The sequence below is a fragment of the Nerophis ophidion genome, linkage group LG18 (genome assembly GCF_033978795.1).
Source record: "Nerophis ophidion isolate RoL-2023_Sa linkage group LG18, RoL_Noph_v1.0, whole genome shotgun sequence".
Taxonomy (NCBI): domain Eukaryota; kingdom Metazoa; phylum Chordata; class Actinopteri; order Syngnathiformes; family Syngnathidae; genus Nerophis; species Nerophis ophidion.
In genome coordinates, this window is record NC_084628.1 from 48,390,150 (window position 1) to 48,415,902 (window position 25,753).

Here is a 25,753-nt window from a genome sequence, read left to right on the forward strand (position 1 = left end):
AAGCACTTTACGTTGAGCAATCAACCTCAAAGTGCCACACTGTAAAAAATAGTAATAATAATAATATCAAAAAGAGAAAATAAAAATATATTGAATATACAACTAGAAACAGTCCAATAGCTAGAACCAGCATGCATGTCTGTAAAAAGGCTTTTTTTTTTAAAAAAGATGGGTTTTTAAGCCTTTTTTAAAAGCATCCACAGTCTGAGGTGCCCTCAGGTGGTCAGGGAGAGCATTTTGCTCTAAGCCTACTACAGACTACAACTACTACATACCTGGGCAAATTAAGACCCGTTAAGCTTTTCCATATGGCTGCCAGACATTTCCAAATCCTCCTGGGACAAATCCAAAAATTTGTCCCGAGAGGTTTTAGGGAGATGCGTTGAATTTCGGGAGTCTCCCGGAAAATCCGGGAGGGTTGGCAAGTATGCTTATTACCTTTTGCAAAGCACAATATTTTATATTTATACACATGACCGTACAAGCCATGAAGGATCAGGATCAGGCGCGTCAAACTCTTTTTCATTAAGGGCCACATTGCAGAAATGGTTGCTTTCAGAGGGCCACTTTTAACAGTGAATATACAGTATGAATTTAAGTGTGTGTACATAAAACATGTATAATTGTCTATGCATTTGATAATTATGTCTTAATGTACGCTGTAGATTGTACTGTATAAAACTGGCAGCTCAGTCGCCACAATTTTACCGTAATATTTGCAGTTTGTTTTTATAGCACATAAAATAAATGTAATGGAAAAACGGTACCACAATCATACTAGTTTTATGCTGTCAAATCGTCGGTGGTGTTTTTATATTTTTACTCTATATTGAAAGTGGATTTTACTGTAAAAAAGTTATTGTAAAATTTTTGCATGAACAATTTGTTGGATTTAAATCACAAGTCAAGCAGATATTTAGGTATTTGTCTTTATTTGAACAAAAACATTGTCTTGAAAGATAATATTTAGTTTTATTATTAAAGATTATTAAAGTGTAAATGTATCTAATTGCACACAGCACATTTATTTTTGTGATACATTTATTAAGAAAAAGATAATGTATTTTATTAGCACATTATTTCCACCCTTTTGGGGGCCACACAAATTGATGTGGTGGGCCAAGTCTGGCCCCCGGGCCTTGAGTTTGACACCCGCGATCAGGGTCAACATATTTATAGATCAAAAATGATTGTTTCCAACATTGATTATGCAATAATTTGCATTGTGAAGCCACTTGAGGCGGAATAGACTGCAGACTCTGGATTGGAACAGCAGAGGAACTGCAGACTGGTTTGAACTAGTCTTCTGCAGTTTTAAAAAACACTACACCATCAATACGGTAAAAAAGAAGTACTGAAGAGGTAGGAGGAGGAAAGAGAGTGATGCCCTCAGCACAGAGCTATGGGAGAGAGGTGTCTTTGTGTGTGTGTGTGTGTGTGTGTGTTTTGTCTCGTCTTGTCTCATAGTATTGTTAGTGTACAGCAGTTTTCCTTGTTTTGTTTATAGAGTGTTGTTCTTGTGTTATATTGTTTATGTTAAATGTGGAATGAGTGAGAGGGGTTGGGATGTTATAAGCATCTGCTTCATCCAACCCATTTTCGAGCCTTGCATAAATATCTTTGCCAACATATAAAAAATAAAACTGTTTAGTTGTACTGTGCGGGTTTGAAATACATATTTCAATTCAATAACAATGTGGTACTGCACGGCATTATTCTGCTTAAGGTACTCTGATGGAAAGAGTCATTCAGAACATTTTGATTTAGCATTAAAATAAAGAACGATCATAATTTAATCCCAGTCTGTGGAATACTCTCCCTGACCACCTGAGGGCACCACAGACTGTGGATGCTTTTAAAAGAGGCTTAAAAACTCTTCTTTTTAAAAATGCCTTTTTTTTTCTTTTTCTTTTTTTTTTTAGCTAAAAGCATACAAGTTCTAAGTATTTGGCTGTTCTTTTCTTTTTATTTATTTTGTTATCTTTTTATTTTATTTTTATTCCACTAGCATTTTGAGGTTGTTTGCTCAATGTAAAGTGCTTTTTGCAAATAAAATATATTACTTTTATTAATTTACTAATTCAACTAATTCCTAAATTTCTTTCAAGGATTGAGGCATTCATTTTCACTCTTTCATTGGTTAATGAGTGACCCACCCAGCAAAACAAACTGGTTAAAAAACCCCCCAAAACAATTCTGCTTGCTGTGTGGCAGTTAGTACCCACTTTGTAATGCGCATTACTGCCACCTACAGGACTGTAGTGGTATTTTACCTCCTCTGTCATCCTGCCCCAGTCCAGTTTGAAGATGACGATAATGTAAAATGTGGACTGCAAGATGACACAAATTAGAATCCCCAGCCAGAAGCCTGTGCAGAAAAATAGCAACAAATAAGTCTTGACTTGAACTGACTCATTAGCAAGTTGACGACAAAATAATGACCTGTCATGGCTTCAAAGCACTGATTTACCCTAGGGCTGTCAATCTTTGGGCGACACACGATTCAATTGGATTCTTGGAGGTAACGATTTGAATCAGAATCAATAATTTTTTATAACATTGGGTGCCGGTTCTATAATTAAATACACTCCATAAAATACATAAACAGCTCTGATACATTTCTCTATTACTTACAAAAATAACTGGTATTGTTTAATACTGTACCTTTATAATTTTACATTTGTAAAGTAAATATGGACAACCGATATTTGCATCTACAATATGGACAGTACGGATTAGAAATAATACACATATATACATACACACATATATACATACATATTTATACATGCATACATCTGCATTTTTTAAATCCATTTTTGATTTTTTTCAATTGATTAAGAATTGTTCCAATGAGAATCACGATTCCATTGAAAATCACCCCTAGAAGTCATCAATACGGGAATGCATGTTCTCAGTGGTGTGCCGTCACACCTTCTCTGCTGGCCTAACAACCAGAAATCATCATCATAACTAAATTTACTTTCCCTAAATATGTAAAAATTATTTATATTGTCTTCATGTCATATTATGCTCCTTCCAGTGCTGTTGTTTTTACTTTTACTGTGTATCCAATCAGAATTCAGCTAGCTTATGTTGTCATGCTGTACCAAATCTGCATTCAGAACCAATGTGTGTGCACTGTAAGTGAACATACAGTTGATAGATTGCCATAGCCAATCAGTTGTTTTCAGTAAGGCCTTCTAACTGGCCTCACCTTGAACGTGACATTTACGCCTCCTGTGATTGGATACTTACTTGTTACTCCCAAGCGAGTATCCAACCAAAAGTTTCACTTTAGGAAAGCAGGAAGTGTTGATAGCAAAGAAACCCACAAAGAAGGAGAACAAAACGTTGCTTAGGTGGCAGATATATATTTGAGAGGCCATTTTCAAGAAGGATATTTAAAGAGAAACTACATCTAGTGAGACCATGTCGGCCAAGCTAGCTCAGCTGTTCTGGCCATTAAATGGGGAAATGCTGACCTTTTCCACTGGAATCAAGTGACTACGAAGGGTACCACTGGCTTATACGGCGTCAAATGGGTGCTACAAATGTTATGATCCCGTGTTGGATCATAGTTTATTTTAGGTTTTGAGTCTCTTGTGGTTGTTTTTTATCATACACGAAAACAGACAAACAAAACAAGTGAACACAAGGAAAGCGTGCCTAGCACAAGGAAAGCTAACAGAATAGCACACACAGGAAGGCATAAGGCAACACTTAGCTTACGGACGTGACCGTTGCGTAAACAATCAGCACCCATGACAGCCAAGAGAACACAAAACAGGGAGTGCTGAAACAGAACTTAAACCACAAGTGACTCAAAACCCAACATAAACTATGATCCAACACCAGACAATAACAGTACCCCCCTCCTATGGGACAGATTCTAGATGTCCTCAAAATAATAAACCACAAGTGACAACTGCATATGACCAACACTGGATCATAACAAATTCTGATTCCAATTTTATTTCTGCACGTTTAATATTGTTTTTTACAATTTCAATTTAGACAGTAGCACCCATCCATCCATTTTCTACGGCTTCTCCCTTGCGGGGTCGCTGGAGCCTCTCAGCTGCATTCGGGCGGAAGGCGGTGTACACCCTGGACATGTTACCACCTTATCACAGGGCCAACACAGATAGACAACATTCACACACTACAGATCATTTAGTGTTGCTCATCAGCCTATCCCCAGGTGCATGTCTTTTACATGTGGGAGGGGCCTATCCCCAGGTACATGTCTTTGGAGGTGGGAGGGGCCTATCCCCCGGTGCATGTCTTTGGAGGTGGGAAGGGCCTATACCCAGGTGCATGTCTTTGGAGGTGGGAGGGGCCTATCCCCAGGTGCATGTCTTTGGAGTTGGGAGGGGCCTATCCCCAGGTGCATGTCTTTGGAGGTGGGAGGGGCCTATCCCCAGGTGCATGTCTTTGGAGTTGGGAGTGGCCTATCCCTTGGTGCATGTCTTTGGAGGTGGGAGGGGCCTATCCCTTGGTGCATGTCTTTGGAAGTCGAAGGAAGCCAGAGTAGAACCCACGCAGTCACGGGGAGAACATGCAAACTCCACACATAAAGATCCCAAGCACGGGATTGACCGCAGGACTACCAGGACTTTCGTATTGTGAAGCACATGCACTAACCCCTCCTCCACCGTGCCTCCCCTGACAGTACCACATTTTTTGATATTTAAATGCACCAGAAAATAACCCATTTTGTAAACTGTTGAGGTGTTTCAATGCCCAGTAGTGCATAAATGTGTTTTTGTATAGTATTTCCCAGCCATGGTCATTTGGTGACATCAATGATGCTATTTTGAGAGGTCATCATTGAAGTTGGACATCACTGAAGGCCTAGGTGGCAAACACACGGCCCATGTACGCACATCTGTAGATTCCTATAATATGTTCGGATGATGTTTTGCCTTCAAAATAATTCCTGTGTCTGTGTAGGCCCTGCAAAGAGGTGGCGACTTGTCCGGTGCAGCTGGGATAGACACCAGCACCCCGAGAGGGACAGGAGGTATACAATGGATGGATAGATGGCATTGTGACATGAGACCAAACACAAGGTTGGTGTTCTATCGTGGAAACATTACCTAGAATTCTCAGCTTTGCCACAAACATGAGTGTGACGCTGAGTGTCAGGCCGATACAGTAGTAGCCGATGAAGTTAGCCACGGCCGGAATGTTCTGCTTCCCTGTGCCCAAGAAGATGCCAGTGCACACACACTACACACGGAGGGTTGAGCGTTATGTGTGCGGTGCTCCATGGGTATGCACGGATGTGAGGTACTCACCACCTGGCCATCAAAGAACTGCAGGAAGCAGTAAGCGTTCATCAAGTGAGAGACCAGACTGATGATCTTCCTGCAATGACACCACGGCAGTATCAGTTTAACCCTTATTTAATTTTGCAAGACTAAAACATATCGCTGGAAAACAAAAAAGCCAAAAGCAGTGAAGTTGTCAGCTTGTGTAAATGCTAAATGAAAAGAGAATACAACAAATCCTTTTCAACTTATATTCAATTGAATAGACTGCAAAGACAAGATATTTCATCTTCACACTGACAAACTTTATTATATTTGCAAATAATCATGAACTTAGAATGGAATGGCAGCAACAAATTGCAAAAAAGGCATTTTTACCAGTGTGTTACATGGCCTTTCCTTTTAACAACACTCAGTAAAGGTTTGGGAACTGAGGAGACACATTTTTGAAGTGGAATTCTTTCCCATTCTTGCTTGATGTACAGCTTAAGTTGTTCAACAGTCTCCTGCCTCATATTTTAGCCTGCACACATTTTCAATGTCTGGACTACAGGCAGGCCAGTCTAGTACCCGCACTCTTTTACCATAAATCCACGCTGTTGTAACACCTGGCTTGGCATCGTCTTGCTGAAATAAGCAGGGGCGTCCATGATAACGTTGCTTGGATAACAACATATGTTGCCCCAAAAGCTGTATGTACCTTTCAGCATTAATGGTACCTTCACAGATGTGTAAGTTAGCCATGCCTTGGCCAATAATCAATCAATCAATCAATGTTTACTTATATAGACCTAAATCACTAGTGTCTCAAAGGGCTGCACAAACCACTACGACATCCTCGGTAGGCCCACATAAGGGCAAGGAAAACTCACACCCAGTGGGACGTCGGTGACAATGATGACTATGAGAACCTTGGAGAGGACGAAAGCAATGGATGTGGAGCGGGTCTAACATGATACTGTGAAAGTTCAATCCATAATACACCCCCATACCATCACAGATGCTGCCTAGAACAGTCCGGATGGTTCTTTTCCTCTTTGGACCTCCAGTTTCCAAAAACAATTTGAAATGCAGACTTGTCAGACCACAAAACACTTTTCCACTTTGTATCAGTCCATCTTAGATGAGCTCGGGCCCAGCCAAGCCGAAAGTGTTTCTGGGTGTTGTTGATAAATGGCTTTGGCTTTGCATGGCAGAGTTTTAACTTGCACGTACAGATGTAGCGACCAACTGTAGTTACTGACAGTGGTTTTCTGAAGTGTTCCTGGGCCCATGTGGTGATATCCTTTACATACTGATGTCGCCTTTTGATGCAGTACCGCCTGAGGGATCTAAGGTCCGTAATATCATGGCTTATGTGCAGGGATTTCTCCAGATTCTCTGAACCTTTTGATGCTATTGTGGACGATATTCCTTGCAATAGCTGGTTGAGAAATGTTGTTCTTCAACAATTTGCTCAGGCATTTGTTGACAAAGTGGTGACCTTCGCCCTGTCCTTGCTTGTGAATGAGTGAGCATTTCATGGAAGCTGCTTTTATAGCCAATCATGGCACCCACCTGTTCCCAATTAGCCTGTTCACCTGTGGCATGTTCCAAATAAGTTTTTGATGAGCATTCCTCGACTTTCTCACTCTCTTTGTCAGGCTTGCCCCTGACAATTTGTCCATGTTTTTTTTTTTCCTCTGCATTTGTCTGTTTCCTGTGTTTAGTATTTCCTGTCTTTTAGTTCCTGTCAAGTGCTCTTATTTTGTCAGCTCCCTGTCTTGTTCCCTGAGTGCTGTGTTCCTCCAGTGTGTTTAATATTTCCTGTCCAGTGCTCTTATTTTATCAGCTTCCTGTCTTGTTCCCTGAGTGCTGTGTTCCCCTTCAGGTGCGGCTGATTGGCATCTGGCCACACCTGTTGCCCATCAGCCGCCTCCTATTTGTACCTCCTTTGTCTTGTGTCAGTTGCTGGATCATTGTATTGTCATTTGTATTGTCGTTGCCTCGTGTCACTCTTGTCGTGCTACCTGTCGTTTTGTTACAGCTATTACCTGTCGTGCTACATCTTGTCCTGGTCGTCGTAGCGGTAAGCTGTTTTTGTTAACCATAGCTATTTCCAGTTTGTGATCCTCTAGCTTCCATGCTAAACGTCCTTTTTGTTTCTTGTTAGCTTCTATGCTAAAGGCCTTTTGTTTTTTTATCCGCCCACGTGCGCGCTTTTGGTTTGAACCTTTGTTTGGTTTTGTCTTAGTATTTATATTAAAATCATGTTTGCTAACTCCATGCCTGCCTCCATCTCTGCATCTTGGGGTTCAACAACAAATACCCCTGACACTTTTTTGCCACTTGTGCAAGCTTTTTTGAAACATGTTGCAGGCATCAAATTCCATATGAGCTAATATTTGCCCAAAAATAAAGTTTTCCAGTTTGAATGTTAAATATCTTATCTTTGCAGTCTATTTAATTGAATATAAGTTGAAAAGGATTTGTTGCATTCTCTTTGTATTTAGCATTCACAAAAGGTGACAACTTCACTGCTTTTGGGGTTTGTACAATACTCGTGTAATTGGGGTTATTTAAAGTTAAATGCCCGTTTGGGATTAGCTTCCTTTTACACTTTGAAAGCCAGTAAAAAGGAAAAGGTATGATCTCAGGCAAACCAAGCAGAAACAGGTGGTGTGGACTCACTGATCGCTGGTAAATATGAAGCCGATGACAGTCTTGGTGGAGGCGAGCAGCACACCTTCAACAACTGCGAGCGCACCTGAAAAATACAGAGAGTCAAATGGACTGTTCAAGTGTTTGCAACATTGTCCATACCAAACCTGCGAGGGTGAGGGACACCTTGCAGGTGAGGATGGCTCTGCCCGTGTCCCCAGCACCCAGGGCGTTGCCCACCCGGGCGCACGCTGCAGCTTGGATGCTGAAAGGGAACTTGGAAAATAAAAAAAAAAGGTCAAAAGGTTAACTGGAGTAAGTTCCTAAGCGGGATGAAGGTGCGGTGAAGCAAACATACCATGTAGGTGAGTAAGGTGACCATCATCACAGCGTGTTGGGCGGCCAGCTCGTCTTTACTCATCATGCCTGGAACACAGACTACATGTCAGAGATACAATTACATCAACATTTCTTTGTGTGAGAAACCTTCTTGTACTCATGAAGCAAGACACAAGAGGGCTGAAAAGAACCCTCCTGTGTAGATCACACCTGGGCAGATGAAGGCCCGGGGGCCACATGCGGCCCGTTGATCTTTTCAATCTGGGCCGCCGGACATCACCAAATCATTTATTTAGATGTTTAAGATGTAAAGTGTAGCTGCCATTATGATGTGCACTCATCTTTTATGATCACCACAAGTCTTCTATTATACCAGGGGTCGGCAACCTTTACCACACAAAGTGCGGTTTTGACCCGTTTCACAAAATAAAGAAGATAATGGGAGCTGCAACCATTCTGGCCAATTATCTGCTGATGGTCACCCAGATAATAATAAGGGCGTGCTATGAAGCCATTGCCTTTGCCGCCTTCTACTACATGTACAGACAGCTTGCCAGCACAGTAACATGTTTCACGTTGCTTCCGCTGGTACAGGTACACGACTGCAAGGGATATAGTCAACAGCTATACAGGTTACACTGAAGGTTGTGATATAAACAACTTTAACACTCTTACTAATATGTGCCTCACTGTGAACCCACACAAAAACAAGAATGACAAACACATTTCAGGAGAACATCCTCACAGTAACACAACATAACAATTACCCAGACTCCCATGCATCCATGACTTTTCCAGGCTATATTTTACACCCCGCTAGCACCAACCCCCCCCCCCTCCTGCTATGGTCGTCTAATTTGTTGCTATGGTCATCGAATTTGTTGCTGTGGTCATTTAATCAGGTCATTTAATTTGCTGCTATGGTTATCTAATTATTTGCTATGGTCATTTAATTGCTACAGTCATATAATTTGCTGCTATGGTCATCTAATGTGGTCATCTAATCAGTTGCCACGGTCATCTGATTAGGTCATCTAATTATGTCATCTAATTAGTTGCCATGCTCATCTAGTGACTATGGTCATCCTATGAGTTGCTATGGTCATCTAATTTGGTTATCTAATTTGTTGCTATGGTTATCTAATCGGTTGCCATGGTCATCTAATTTGTTGCTATGGTCATCTAATTATGTCATCTAATTAGTTGCTATGGTCATCTAATTAGTTGTTATGGTCATGTAATTTGTTACCATGGTCATTTAATATGGTCATCTAGCCAGTTGCCATGGTCATCTAGTAGTTATGGTTATCCGATGAGTTGCTATGCTCATCTAATTTGGTCATCTAAATTGTTGCTATGGTCATCTAATCGGTTGCCATGGTCATCTAATTAGTTGCTATGGTCATCTAATTAGTTGTTATGGTCATGTAATTTGTTACTCTGGTCATTTAATATGGTCATCTAGCCAGTTGCCATGCTCATCTAGTAGTTATGGTCATCCAATTATTTGCCATGGTCATCTAATGTGGTCATCTAATTATGTCATCTAATTAGTTGCTATGGTCATCTAATTAGTTACTATGGTCATTTAACTTGTTACCATGGTCATTTAATATGGTCATCTAGCCAGTTGCCATGCTCACCTTGTAGCGATTGTCATCAAATGAGTTGCTATGGTCATATAATTTGGTCATCTAAATTGTTGCTATGGTCATCTAACGAGTGACTATGGTCATCTAATGAGTGACTGTGGTCATCTAACGAGTGACTATGGTCATCTAATGAGTGACTGTGGTCATCTAATGAGTGACTATGGTCATCTAATGAGTGACTGTGGTCATCTAATGAGTGACTATGGTCATCTAATGAGTGACTGTGGTCATCTAACGAGTGACTGTGGTCATCTAACGAGTGACTGTGGTCATCTAATGAGTGACTGTGGTCATCTAACGAGTGACTGTGGTCATCTAACGAGTGACTGTGGTCATCTAATGAGTGACTGTGGTCATCTAATGAGTGACTGTGGTCATCTAATGAGTGTCTGTGGTCATCTAATGAGTGACTGTGGTCATCTAATGAGTGACTGTGGTCATCTAATGAGTGACTGTGGTCATCTAATGAGTGACTATGGTCATCTAATGAGTGACTGTGGTCATCTAATGAGTGACTATGGTAAAATAATGAGTGACTGTGGTCATCTAACGAGTGACTGTGGTCATCTAATGAGTGACTGTGGTCATCTAACGAGTGACTATGGTCATCTAATGAGTGACTGTGGTCATCTAACGAGTGACTATGGTCATCTAATGAGTGACTGTGGTCATCTAATGAGTGACTATGGTCATCTAATGAGTGACTGTGGTCATCTAATGAGTGACTATGGTCATCTAATGAGTGACTGTGGTCATCTAACGAGTGACTGTGGTCATCTAACGAGTGACTGTGGTCATCTAATGAGTGACTATGGTAAAATAATGAGTGACTGTGGTCATCTAACGAGTGACTGTGGTCATCTAATGAGTGACTGTGGTCATTTAACGAGTGACTATGGTCATCTAATGAGTGACTGTGGTCATCTAACGAGTGACTATGGTCATCTAATGAGTGACTATGGTCATCTAATGAGTGACTGTGGTCATCTAATGAGTGACTATGGTCATCTAATGAGTGACTGTGGTCATCTAATGAGTGATTGTGGTCATCTAATGAGTGACTATGGTAAAATAATGAGTGACTGTGGTCATCTAACGAGTGACTGTGGTCATCTAATGAGTGACTGTGGTCATCTAACGAGTGACTATGGTCATCTAATGAGTGACTGTGGTCATCTAACGAGTGACTATGGTCATCTAATGAGTGACTGTGGTCATCTAATAAGTGACTATGGTCATCTAATGAGTGACTGTGGTCATCTAATGAGTGACTATGGTCATCTAATGAGTGACTGTGGTCATCTAACGAGTGACTGTGGTCATCTAACGAGTGACTGTGGTCATCTAACGAGTGACTGTGGTCATCTAATGAGTGACTATGGTAAAATAATGAGTGACTGTGGTCTTCTAACGAGTGACTGTGGTCATCTAATGAGTGACTGTGGTCATCTAATGAGTGACTGTGGTCATCTAATGAGTGACTGTGGTCATCTAACGAGTGACTGTGGTCATCTAATGAGTGACTATGGTCATCTAATGAGTGACTATGGTCATCTAATGAGTGACTGTGGTCATCTAACGAGTGACTGTGGTCATCTAACGAGTGACTATGGTCATCTAACTAGTGACTGTGGTCATCTAATGAGTGACTATGGTAAAATAATGAGTGACTGGTCATCTAACGAGTGACTATGGTCATCTAATGAGTGACTATGGTAAAATAATGAGTGACTGTGGTCATCTAACGAGTGACTGTGGTCATCTAATGAGTGACTGTGGTCATCTAATGAGTGACTATGGTAAAATAATGAGTGACTGTGGTCATCTAACGAGTGACTATGGTCATCTAATGAGTGACTGTGGTCATCTAATGAGTGACTATGGTCATCTAATGAGTGACTATGGTCATCTAATGAGTGACTATGGTAAAATAATGAGTGACTGTGGTCATCTAATGAGTGACTATGGTAAAATAATGAGTGACTGTGGTCATCTAACGAGTGACTATGGTCATCTAATGAGTGACTGTGGTCATCTAATGAGTGACTATGGTCATCTAATGAGTGACTATGGTCATCTAATGAGTGACTATGGTAAAATAATGAGAGACTGTGGTCATCTAACGAGTGACTGTGGTCATCTAATGAGTGATTGTGGTCATCTAATGAGTGACTATGGTAAAATAATGAGTGACTGTGGTCATCTAACGAGTGACTGTGGTCATCTAATGAGTGACTATGGTCATCTAATGAGTGACTATGGTCATCTAATGAGTGACTATGGTCATCTAATGAGTGACTGTGGTCATCTAACGAGTGACTGTGGTCATCTAACGAGTGACTATGGTCATCTAACTAGTGACTGTGGTCATCTAATGAGTGACTATGGTAAAATAATGAGTGACTGGTCATCTAACGAGTGACTATGGTCATCTAATGAGTGACTATGGTAAAATAATGAGTGACTATGGTCATCTAATGAGTGACTATGGTAAAATAATGAGTGACTGTGGTCATCTAACGAGTGACTATGGTCATCTAACTAGTGACTATGGTCATCTAACTAGTGACTATGGTCATCTAACTAGTGACTAAGGTAATGTAATGAGTTACTAAGGTAATGTAAGTCAGCTCAGACGAGGTACCAAGCAGTGTGGGTGGGGAGTGTTTCCACACAGTGTTTCCAGAGTGAAATGTGGGTGTCAGGGACAGACGTGGAAGGAGATTTTTACAACAAAGTAAAGTTGAGTAGCAGTTTGACCTTCAACGTCCTTACAGAGCATGCACACGTGTAAGGAAGCACCAGTTGGACAAACAACAAACATTCCTTCTCTTAGACTGGGTGGAAAGCATTCACTCAACAAACACATGACCAGCTGTCACTCACCATGGCTAAGGTAAGGTAAGGTAAGGTAAGGTATGACTCACCATGGCTGTGGTGTGGTAAGGTAAGGTAAGGTATGACTCACCATGGCTGTGGTAAGGTAAGGTAAGGTAAGGTATGACTCACCATGGCTGTGGTAAGGTAAGGTATGACTCACCATGGCTGTGGTAAGGTAAGGTAAGGTAAGGTATGACTCACCATGGCTGTGGTGTGGTAAGGTAAGGTAAGGTATGACTCACCATGGCTGTGGTAAGGTAAGGTAAGGTAAGGTATGACTCACCATGGCTGTGGTAAGGTAAGGTAAGGTAAGGTATGACTCACCATGGCTGTGGTAAGGTAAGGTAAGGTAAGGTAAGGTATGACTCACCATGGCTGTGGTAAGGTAAGGTAAGGTATGACTCACCATGGCTGTGGTAAGGTAAGGTAAGGTAAGGTAAGGTATGACTCACCATGGCTGTTGTTGTGTGGCTAAAAGAGTGAGAGCGGACTGAGGGCTTTATACAGGTGAACACACCTGCCTTCACTGATAAGGCCTAATTTGGGCCCAACCATGGTTGTGAAAGCAGGTGTTCCGGAAGGACACTGGAGGTTTCAAGGTGATGTCATCCAAGCCTGAACACACTGTCGACACAACAACGAGTGAGCTACACATGCAAAAGTACGATGTGAATACTTTTAGACCTGTGATGGGTATTTATGGTGTATTTTGCAAAAGAACAGTTTTCTTAATCACCCCCTGGCAAATTGGTCCCAGCTAGTGGGCGGGGCTATGGGCGGAGCTATGGGCTATTTAAGTGGGAAAATGCCAGTTTTCTGCCAGAGGAGAGTCTGTCCTGAGGTCTCTAAGGTAATTATTTGATGATGTCATTAATTGTGTTGGAACAACTTTAATGACTTTTGTTCCCTGCTAAATCTGTTTTGATTATTTCATCTTTACTTTGACATATTTAATTATTGACCTTCATTCGTGAAGACATTTATTTTGTTATAATGGATGAATCAGCACCTCCAAGTCCGAGTCCATGGTTCTCGCCCGGCAAAGGGTGGGGTGCCATCTCCGGGTTGGGGAGGAGACCCTGCCCCAAGTGGAGGAGTTCAAGTACCTAGGAGTCTTGTTCACGAGTGAGGGAAGAGTGGATCGTGAGATCGACAGGCGGATCGGTGCGGCGACTTCAGTAATGCGGACGTTGTACCGATCCGTTGTGGTGAAGAAGGAGCTGAGCCGGAAGGCAAAGCTCTCAATTTACCGGTCGATCTACGTTCCCATCCTCACCTATGGTCATGATCTTTGGGACATGACCGAAAGGATAATAAATGAGTTTCCAGGTCTCTCCCTTAGAGATAGGGTGAGAAGCTCTGCCATCCGGGAGGAACTCAAAGTAAAGCCGCTGCTCCTCCACATGGAGAGGAGCCAGATGAGGTGGTTCGGGCATCTGGTCAGGATGCCACCCGAACGCCTCCCTAGGGAGGTGTTTAGGACACGTCCGACCGGTAGGAGGCCAAGGGGAAGACCCAGGACACGTTGGGAAGACTATGTCTCCCGGCTGGCCTGGGAATGCCTCGGGATCCCCCGGGAAGAGCTGGACCAAGTGGCTGGGGAGAGGGAAGTCTGGGCTTCCCTGCTTAGGCTGCTGCCCCCGCAACCCCACCTCGGATAAGCAGAAGATGGATGATTTACCTTTGGATTTATTTTTAATATGCTTATTTTGATGAATTTCGGCCTATTTAACACATGCAACTTTGAAATGGATTATGAATATACATCTACTATATATAAATATATATATATGAATGTCACACCCCGCCTCGGGGGAAGGTAATGTAACTTTTGCAAACCAGACTTCAAATCAAGGATGGCGAGGCACGCAGTGGTAAAACTTTATACATATTTATTGAAAATCCCAAAAAGTGTCAAAGTGAACAAAAACACAGAAAGACAAAGCACCCACAATCTCAGTAGTTTGATGCAAGGAAACTGAAACTCTTGGTCAGGACAGAGAAGCTGCTCCGACTGGCACACCTGAGCTCCTCTGGCAGTGACAGACAGCAGAAAAATGGCATTTTCCCCCCTTAAATAGTCCATAGCCCCGCCTACTAGCTGGGACCAATTTGACAGGGGACATTAAGAAAACACTTCTTTTGTAAATTTAACCATCAGATGTCTAAAAAGTATTCATATAGTACTTTTGCATTTTTAAAGCAGTCATTTTTGTCCACAGTGTATTCAGGTTTCGACAACACAGCTTTCAAATGTCCCTCAACAACACCCAGCTACTGAAAGTCATGGTTTGGCCCAAATTAGGCCTAATTAGTCAGAGCAGGTGTGCTCAGCTCCATAAAGCCTTCAGCCCCGCCCTGACTGTTTTAGCAACACCTGCAGAGCCGTGGTGAGTGACAGCTTGCAATCTGTTTGTTGAGCATGCTTTCCACTCACTCAAGAGAATGTGCATGTTTGAGAGGAAGCCAAAGGTCAAACGGAGACAGTGTGGGGTCAAACTGTCACAATATATTGTACTAGAGCAGGGGTCACCAACGCGGGGCCCGCGGGCACCAGGTCGCCCGTAAGGACCAGATGAGTCGCCCGCTGGCCTGTTCTAAAAATAGCTCAAATAGCAGCACTTACCAGTGAGCTGCCTCTATTTTTTAAATTGTATTTATTTACTAGCAAGCTGGTCTCGCTTTGCTGGACATTTTTAATTCTAAGAGAGACAAAACCAAATAGAATTTGAAAATCCAAGAAAATATTTTAAAGACTTGGTCTTAAATTAATTCATTTATTTTTTTTATTTTGCTTCTTATAACTTCCAGACAATTTTACAGAAAAAATACAACCTTAAAAATGATTTTAGGATTTTTAAACAAATTCCTTCCTCTTCTTTCCTGACAACTTAAATCAATGTTCAAAGAATTTATTTTTTTTATTGTAAAGAATAATGAATAATCTTTAATTTAATTCTTCATTTTAGCTTCTGTTTTTTCGACGAAGAATATTTGTGAAATATTTCCTCAAACTTATGATTAAAATTCAAAAAATTATTCTGGCAAATCTATAAAATCTGTAGAATCAAATTTAAATCTTAGAGTCTTTTGAATTTCTTTTAATTTTTTTGTTCTGGAAAATCTAGAAGAAATAATGATTTGTCTTTGTTAGAAATATAGCTTAGTCCAATTTGTTATATATTCTAACAAAGTGCAGATGGGATTTTAACCTATTTAAAACATGTCATCAAAATTCTGAAATTAATCTTAATCAGGAAAAAATACTAAAGATGTTCCATGAAACTTATTTGAATTTTTTCAAAAAGATTCAAATTAGCTAGTTTTTCTCCTTTTTTTCGGTTTCATTTTTTTCCTGTTTTCTCCTCTTTTAAACTGTTCAATTAAGTGTTTTTCATCATTTATTCTCTACAAAAAACCTTCCGTAAAAGGAAAAAAAATGTACGACGGAATGACAGACAGATATACCCTTTATATATAAATATATATATATATATATATATATATATATATATATATATATATATATATATATATATATATATATGTATGTATGTTTTTATATATATTGTGAGAAATCATTAAGATGATCAGTCTTTCCACAAATATAAATATCATTAATTATTAATAATAACATCGAGTTAAAGCTAAATTGAACAAATTGGCTATTTCTGGCAATTTATTTAAGTGTGTATCAAACTGGTAGCCCTTGGCATTAATCAGTACCCAATTAGTAGTTCTTGCTTTCAAAAAGGGTTGGTGACCCCTGGGTTCAACTTAATGGTGAGGTTTTGTATTAGTGTTCCTAAAAATAGATAATATGGCCCCCACACATTTCTTTCTCTAACTTTGGCCCCCGAGGCCAAATAATTGCCACGGCCTGGTGTGGTGTGTGCTATTTGTAGCTGCCAACATAAATCTAAAATGTTGTGTTTACATATGTTGGGAAGTGTATCAATAATTTTATTCACAACATTTTTGTATAAAGTAAATATACGGTATGTGGTTTTTATTTCTAATGTTGGCTCTGTAGGTCTTGTGTGGGCATACTTGCCAACCCTCCTGGATTTTACGGGAGACTCCCGAAATTCAGCACCTCTCCCAAAAACCTCCCGGGACAAATTTTCTCCCGAACATCTCCCGAAATTCAGGCGGAGCTGGATGCCACCCCCCCCCCCCCCCCCCCCCCCAGCTCCATGTTGACCTGAGTGACGTGTATAAACAGTGTGTCTGCCCAATGACGTTATAAATGTAGAATGACCGAGGGCGAGTTCTTGGTTTCTTATGTGGGTTTATTGTTAGGCAGTTTCATTAACGTCCTCCCAGCGCGGCAACAACACACAACAACAGCAGTCACATTTTCCTCTACCGTAAAGCAGTTTGTCGGCCGTAAACAGCAATATTGTGACACTCTTAAACAGGACAATACTGCCATCTACTGTACATGCATATGTGACAATAACATCTACGGCTTTTAGAGCAGTGGTTTTCAACCTTTTTTCATAGATGTACCCCCTGTGAATTTTTTTTTAATTCAACTACCACCTAATCAGAGCAAAACATTTTTGGTTGAAAAAAAAAAAAAAGAACAAAGAAGTAAAATACAGCACTGTCATCAGTTTCTGATTTATTCAATTGTATAATAGTGCAAAATATTGCTCTTGCAGTGGTCTTTCTGGGGAAAAGCTATAAAAATAACAAAAAACTTGTTGAAAAATAAACCAGTGATTCAATTGGGAATGGAATTGGGATGGCGTGGCGCAGTGGAAGAGTGGCCATGCGCAACCCGAGGGTCCCTGGTTCAATCCCCACCTAGTAACAACCTCGTCACGTCCGTTGTGTCCTGAGCAAGACACTTCACCCTTGCTCCTGATGGGTGCTAATAAGCGCCTTGCATGGCAGCTCCCTCCATCAGTGTGTGTATGTGTGTGTAAATGTGGAAGTAGTGTCAAAGCGCTTTGAGTACCTTGAAGGTAGAAAAGCGCTATACAAGTACAACCCATTTATCATTTATTTATAATTATAAATGAAGATTTCTACACGTACTGCGATGAGGCGGCGACTTGTCCAGGGTGTACCCCGCCCTCCGCCTGATTGTAGCTGAGATAGGCACCAGCGCCCCCCGCGACCCCAAAGGGAATAAGCGGGAGGAAATGGATGGATGGAAAGCTGTAAATATACACCTCCCCTCTTAACCACACCCCTGACCACGCCCCTCGCCCAACCCCTGACCACGCCCCCCACCTCCTGAAATCGGAGGTGTCAAGGTTGGCAAGTATGTGTGTGTGTGACATTAATGATTGACGCACGCTGCTACTGCGTCCTTTTCAAGTTGGCAATGAGATTACCTGCAAAGAATCCTCCAAACTCGTAGACCCACCACTCGAAGCACTTCATGAGCATGCTGGGAAGGGCCAACTTCATGTAGGGGCCCCACTCTTGCAGACATTCTGCAGACCAACCTGCAGGGAGAGTGACACACATGTGGGGGGAAATGGTGATTAGGAGTGTGCTGATGATAGGATGACTGCACGTCTCCCCAGGAGTGATCAGCCCTCACCTCCCCACGTTGTTTCATGCAGCTTCTTCCAGCGGATGTAAGCAAACAGGAAAGTGCAGATGCAGATCTGAGAGAGGCCGTTGGCGGCCGCAGATCCACTAGGAGAGACAGACCACATGAAGGTGGGGGGGGGCAGACAGAGCACATGAAGGTGGGGGGGCATTGGCTGTTGCTCGGTGCAAACTGACGCCTACCTGACCCCGAGATCCAGCCCGTACAAAAAGATGTAGTTCATCATCACGTTGGCAACATTTGCCATGGCTGCAGTGTACATTTGTGGTAGTATTATACCCTGAACAGACACAACAGTATAGTCCACCGTCAAAACATGCAGAAATACATTTAAAATACTAATATAGTAGAACATTCCCGTACACCAGCTCCTGTCGACCCCCGGTAGTCCTGATGTGTCCAGTTTGGTGAGTTTTGAAGCATTTTCAGGGGGTCAAATTACAGCTCAAAGAGGCAAAAATGACCTTTTTTAGGAAACCTTTGTTTTGAAGGGGTTTTTGCCAACTTCCTGTTGATTTTTGCTGAAGGATTTTATTTTATGAAATGTAGGTCTAAGTCAGACCTACATAGAGGTTTTTGTTTCATGTCTCTACAATATTCTTAACGGAAGTTACAAGCAGTTTTGTCTGTGTTTTATTCCCTAGAGGGCGCTAGAGCGCAATTTTAAGTTTTGGGGTTTGTTTTTTATTACATCGCAATTTTCACCAGTCCTGATGTGTGTGTCCAGTTTGGTGAGTTTTGAAGCATTTTAAGGGGGTCAAATTACAGCTCAAAGAGGCAAAAATGACATTTTTTAGGAAACCTTTGTTTTGAAGGGGTTTTTGCCAACTTCCTGTTGATTTTTGCTGAAGGATGTTACTTTATTAAATGTAGGGCCATGCTAGACCTACATAGAGGTTTTTGTTTCATGTCTCTACGACATTCCTACCGGAAATTACAAGCAGTTTTGTCTGTGTTTTATTCCCTAGAGGGCGCTAGAGCGCAATTTTAAGTTTTGGGGTTTGGTTTTTATTAGATGGCAATTTTTGCCAGTCCTGATGTGTGTGTCCAGTTTGGGGAGTTTTGAAGCATTTTAAGGGGGTCAAATTACAGCTCAAAGACGCAAAAATGACATTTTTTAGGAAACTTTTGTTTTGAAGGGTTTTTTGCCAACTTCCTGTTGATTTTTGCTGAAGGATGTTATTTTATGAAATGTAGGACCATGTTAGACCTACATAGAGGTTTTTGTTTCATGTCTCTACGACATTCCTACCGGAAATTACAAGCAGTTTTGTCTGTGTTTTATTCCCTAGAGGGCGCTAGAGCGCAATTTTAAGTTTTGGGGTTTGTTTTTTATTACATCGCAATTTTCGCCAGTCCTGATGTGTCCAGTTTGGTGAGTTTTGAAGCATTTTAAGGGGGTCAAATTACAGCTCAGAGTGGCAAAAATGACATTTTTTAGGAAACTTTTGTTTTGAAGGGGTGTTTGCCAACTTCCTGTTGATTTTTGCTGAAGGATGTTACTTTATTAAATGTAGGGCCATGCTAGACCTACATAGAGGTTTTTGTTTCATGTCTCTACAACATTTTTAACGGAAGTTACAGGCAGTTTTGTCTGTGTTTTTTCCTAGGGGGCGCTAGATTGCAATTTTGAGTTTTGGGGTTTGTTTTTTTATTAGATGGCAATTTTTGCTAGTCCTGATGTGTGTGAAAAATTTGGTGAGTTTTAAAGCATGTTTAGAGGGTGAAATTACAGCTCAAAGAGGCGGCGGTATAATAATAATAAAACCTTAGAAATACAATAGTGTCCTCTGTTCCAAAGGGACATTCGGTCCATAATAATAATAAACATTCTATTTTTTTTTGTAGAGTGTTTGACAGGATCAAACATGAGAGTATAAAACATTGCTGGCAGGCAGTATTTGGAGTAACGTTACATTCCTCTACTGTATTTCTCTCCTTTTAGCAGGCTGGTCTTTCTTTTGGCATCTCGGGAAAAAGTCAAAGAAAAAGCAAACCACCTGAAGATGATCTGAATAATTCCTGCTGACCGTGTCCAGGTGGCGTGCATGGTCTCACCTGGTTCTGCAGGTAAGTGTCCAGGTGGCGTGCATGGTCTCACCTGGTTCTGCAGGTAAGTGTCCAGGTGGCGTACATGGTCTCACCTGGTTCTGCAGGTAAGTGTCCAGGTGGCGTACATGGTCTCACCTGGTTCTGCAGGTAAGTGTCCAGGTGGCGTACATGGTCTCACCTGGTTCTGCAGGTAAGTGTCTAGGTGGCGTACATGGTCTCACCTGGTTCTGCAGGTAAGTGTCCAGGTGGCGTACATGGTCTCACCTGGTTCTGCAGGTAAGTGTCCAGGTGGCGTACATGGTCTCACCTGGTTCTGCAGGTAAGTGTCCAGGTGGCGTGCATGGTCTCACCTGGTTCTGCAGGTAAGTGTCCAGGTGGCGTACATGGTCTCACCTGGTTCTGCAGGTAAGTGTCCAGGTGGCGTACATGGTCTCACCTGGTTCTGCAGGTAAGTGTCCAGGTGGCGTGCATGGTCTCACCTGGTTCTGCAGGTAAGTGTCCAGGTGGCGTACATGGTCTCACCTGGTTCTGCAGGTAAGTGTCCAGGTGGCGTACATGGTCTCACCTGGTTCTGCAGGTAAGTGTCCAGGTGGCGTACATGGTCTCACCTGGTTCTGCAGGTAAGTGTCTAGGTGGCGTACATGGTCTCACCTGGTTCTGCAGGTAAGTGTCCAGGTGGCGTACATGGTCTCACCTGGTTCTGCAGGTAAGTGTCCAGGTGGCGTACATGGTCTCACCTGGTTCTGCAGGTAAGTGTCCAGGTGGCGTGCATGGTCTCACCTGGTTCTGCAGGTAAGTGTCCAGGTGGCGTACATGGTCTCACCTGGTTCTGCAGGTAAGTGTCCAGGTGGCGTACATGGTCTCACCTGGTTCTGCAGGTAAGTGTCCAGGTGGCATACATGGTCTCACCTGGTTCTGCAGGTAAGTGTCCAGGTGGCGTACATGGCCTCACCTGGTTCTGCAGGTAAGTGTCCAGGTGGCGTACATGGCCTCACCTGGTTCTGCAGGTAAGTGTCCAGGTGGCGTACATGGTCTCACCTGGTTCTGCAGGTAAGTGTCCAGGTGGCGTACATGGTCTCACCTGGTTCTGCAGGTAAGTGTCCAGGTGGCGTACATGGTCTCACCTGGTTCTGCAGGTAAGTGTCCAGGTGGCGTACATGGTCTCACCTGGTTCTGCAGGTAAGTGTCCAGGTGGCGTACATGGTCTCACCTGGTTCTGCAGGTAAGTGTCCAGGTGGCGTACATGGTCTCACCTGGTTCTGCAGGTAAGTGTCCAGGTGGCGTACATGGTCTCACCTGGTTCTGCAGGTAAGTGTCCAGGTGGCGTACATGGTCTCACCTGGTTCTGCAGGTAAGTGTCCAGGTGGCGTACATGGTCTCACCTGGTTCTGCAGGTAAGTGTCCAGGTGGCGTACATGGTCTCACCTGGTTCTGCAGGTAAGTGTCTAGGTGGCGTACATGGTCTCACCTGGTTCTGCAGGTAAGTGTCCAGGTGGCGTACATGGTCTCACCTGGTTCTGCAGGTAAGTGTCCAGGTGGCGTACATGGTCTCACCTGGTTCTGCAGGTAAGACACTTGCAGGTTGTGCAGAAACATGGCCTGAAGAGAGTAAAAGCATCTCCATGCTCACGTGTGTCTGACATCATGAGCGCACAAAAGACAAGGAAAAAGTCAAGGATGCCACTCACTGGCACAGCTGGCAGGGAGGCCAGGATGTACAGGTGTGCTATCCTGAAATCACATGCCATTGGTCCCGGCTGTCACTCCTAGAGCACTAGAGCAGCTTTGTGGTGGTCCTGAGTACTGACCGGGTCACCTCGGGGTCCTGGCCCAGGATCAGCAGGACGGGCCGGGCGTTGAGGAGCAGAGCCCAGCAGGGCAGGCAGAAGAGCAGCAGGATGAGCACGCTGCGTTGAAGGATCACGCCCACGCCCAACAGGTTCTTGCCCCCGAAGGTCTGCACAGGAAGTGAGAAGATGGTGAGGTCAGCCCAGCTGCAGGTACCGACTTTGTTCCCACACCTGAGACACCAAGGTGTCGCACGCCAGACTCAGACCGAATCCTGTTGCTGCCGTGGTCACGTTGATGGTCTGAAAAGGAGGGCAAGTATATGGATGTGAGGATGCGAGGATGCGAGGATGCGAGGATGCGAGGATGCGAGGATGTGAGGATGGGAGGATGCAAGGATGCAAGGATGTGAGGATGTGAGGATGTGAGGATGCAAGGATGCAAGGATGCGAGGATGTGAGGATGCAAGGATGTGAGGATGTGAGGATGCAAGGATGTGAGGATGCAAGGATGTGAGGATGCAAGGATGTGAGGATGCGAGGATGTGAGGATGTGAGGATGCGAGGATGTGAGGATGCAAGGATGTGAGGATGGGAGGATGCGAGGATGGGAGGATGCGAGGATGTGAGGATGCAAGGATGGGAGGATGCGAGGATGTGAGGATGCAAGGATGTGAGGATGCAAGGATGTGAGGATGCAAGGATGTGAGGATGCGAGGATGTGAGGATGGGAGGATGCGAGGATGGGAGGATGCGAGGATGGGAGGATGCGAGGATGGGAGGATGCGAGGATGGGAGGATGCGAGGATGGGAGGATGCAAGGATGGGAGGATGCAAGGATGGGAGGATGCGAGGATGCAAGGATGCAAGGATGTGAGGATGTGAGGATGTGAGGATGCAAGGATGCAAGGATGCGAGGATGTGAGGATGCAAGGATGTGAGGATGTGAGGATGCAAGGATGTGAGGATGCAAGGATGTGAGGATGCAAGGATGTGAGGATGCGAGGATGTGAGGATGTGAGGATGCGAGGATGTGAGGATGCAAGGATGTGAGGATGGGAGGATGCGAGGATGGGAGGATGCGAGGATGTGAGGATGCAAGGATGGGAGGATGCGAGGATGTGAGGATGCAAGGATGTGAGGATGCAAGGATGTGAGGATGCAAGGATGTGAGGATGCGAGGATGCGAGGATGGGAGGATGCGAGGATGGGAGGATGCGAGGATGGGAGGATGCGAGGATGGGAGGATGCGAGGATGGGAGGATGCAAGGATGGGAGGATGCAAGGATGTGAGGATGCGAGGATGTGAGGATGTGAGGATGTGAGGATGCGAGGATGTGAGGATGCAAGGATGTGAGGATGCGAGGATGTGAGGATGTGAGGATGTGAGGATGCGAGGATGTGAGGATGCAAGGATGTGAGGATGCGAGGATGTGAGGATGGGAGGATGTGAGGATGCGAGGATGGGAGGATGCAAGGATGTGAGGATGCAAGGATGTGAGGATGTGAGGATGTGAGGATGTGAGGATGTGAGGATGCGAGGATGTGAGGATGCGAGGATGTGAGGATGCGAGGATGTGAGGATGCGAGGATGTGAGGATGCGAGGATGGGAGGATGCGAGGATGTGAGGATGCGAGGATGGGAGGATGTGAGGATGCGAGGATGTAAGGATGTGAGGATGCAAGGATGTGAGGATGCAAGGATGGGAGGATACGAGGATGGGAGGATGCGAGGATGGGAGGATGTGAGGATGCGAGGATGTGAGGATGTGAGGATGCGAGGATGTGAGGATGCGAGGATGTGAGGATGCGAGGATGTGAGGATGTGAGGATGCAAGGATGTGAGGATGCAAGGATGTGAGGATGCAAGGATGTGAGGATGCAAGGATGGGAGGATGCGAGGATGGGAGGATGTAAGGATGTGAGGATGGGAGGATCACTTTAGCTCATGGGTGTCAAACTCTGGCCCCGGGGCCAAATGTGGCCCGCCGTGTAATTTCATGTGGCCCTTGAGGCAATAATAAATTAACATTAGAGCCGACCCGCCAGGATTATACAGTGGCAGTGCTGCTGTATCACCACATTCAACGCTAATTCTCATACTTGACAACCCTCCCGATCTTTCCAGGAGAATCACCAATTTCAGTGAAAATCTCCCGGGGCAACCATTCTCCCGAATTTCCACCCGGACAACAATATTGGAGGCGTGCCTTAAAGGTACTGCCTTTAGCGTCCTCTACAACCTGTCATCACGTCCGCTTTTCCTCCATACAAACAGTGTACCGGCCCAGTCACGTAATATATGCGGCCTCTACACACACACACACACACACAAGTGAATGCAAGGCATACTTTGTCAACAGCCATACAGGTCACACTGAGGGTGGCCATATAAACAACTTTAACACTGTTACACCACACTGTGAACCCACAGCAAACAAGAATGACAAACACATTTCGGGAGAACATCCGCACCGTAACACAACATAAACACAACAGAACAAACACCCAGAACCCCTTGCAGCACTAACTCTTCCGGGACACTACAATATAACCCCCCGCTACCAAGAAAACTCCATTTTGCATGTTACTATAAAGTTATATAAGCCTTCCTTGCTTGTTCAATATTTAATGCAAAACTTGTTTGGGTCCTTATTAAAAGGTTAAGTTGTTCAACTTTGGTCCGCGGCTTTAAACAGTTTTACATTTTGGCCCACTCTGTATTTGAGTTTGACACCCCTGCCTTAGATGACCACAGTCACTCATTAGATGACCACAGTCACTCATTAGATGACCACAGTCACTCATTAGATGACCACAGTCACTCATTAGATGACCATAGTCACTCATTAGATGACCACAGTCACTCATTAGATGACCACAGTCACTCATTAGATGACCACAGTCACTCATTAGATGACCATAGTCACTCATTAGATGACCACAGTCACTCATTAGATGACCACAGTCACTCATTAGATGACCACAGTCACTCATTAGATGACCATAGTCACTCATTAGATGACCACAGTCACTCATTAGATGACAACAGTCACTCATTAGATGACCACAGTCACTCATTAGATAACCACAGTCACTCATTAGATGACCACAGTCACTCATTAGATGACCACAGTCACTCATTAGATGACCATAGTCACTCATTAGATGACCACAGTCACTAATTCGATGACCACAGTCACTCATTAGATGACCATAGTCACTCATTAGATGACCACAGTCACTCATTAGATGACCACAGTCACTCATTAGATGACCACAGTCACTCATTAGATGACCACAGTCACTCATTAGATGACCATAGTCACTCATTAGATGACCACAGTCACTCATTAGATGACCACAGTCACTCATTAGATGACCACAGTCACTCATTAGATGACCACAGTCACTCATTAGATGACCACAGTCACTAATTTGATGACCACAGTCACTCATTAGATGACCACAGTCACTAATTTGATGACCACAGTCACTCATTAGATGACCACAGTCACTCATTAGATGACCACAGTCACTAGTTAGATGACCACA

The 25,753-nt window shown here is 43.4% G+C and overlaps 1 protein-coding gene across 1 annotated transcript in view; it reads right to left on the minus strand.

Annotated features, from left to right (window-relative positions):
* The window catches only part of LOC133537284 (multidrug and toxin extrusion protein 1-like), a 34,574-nt gene that overhangs the window by 2,070 nt on the left and 6,751 nt on the right, over positions 1-25,753 (minus strand). Inside the window, exons 3-15 of the mRNA XM_061878276.1 lie at positions 22,433-22,501; positions 22,220-22,368; positions 22,100-22,142; positions 21,966-22,010; positions 18,542-18,639; positions 18,348-18,445; positions 18,136-18,249; positions 8,275-8,342; positions 8,084-8,192; positions 7,947-8,022; positions 5,304-5,373; positions 5,103-5,235; positions 2,274-2,368 (exon numbers count right to left, since the gene is read on the minus strand). Of these exons, the coding sequence (XP_061734260.1) occupies positions 2,274-2,368; positions 5,103-5,235; positions 5,304-5,373; positions 7,947-8,022; positions 8,084-8,192; positions 8,275-8,342; positions 18,136-18,249; positions 18,348-18,445; positions 18,542-18,639; positions 21,966-22,010; positions 22,100-22,142; positions 22,220-22,368; positions 22,433-22,501 (1,167 nt within the window). The remainder of the gene's footprint in view (positions 1-2,273; positions 2,369-5,102; positions 5,236-5,303; positions 5,374-7,946; positions 8,023-8,083; positions 8,193-8,274; positions 8,343-18,135; positions 18,250-18,347; positions 18,446-18,541; positions 18,640-21,965; positions 22,011-22,099; positions 22,143-22,219; positions 22,369-22,432; positions 22,502-25,753) is intronic.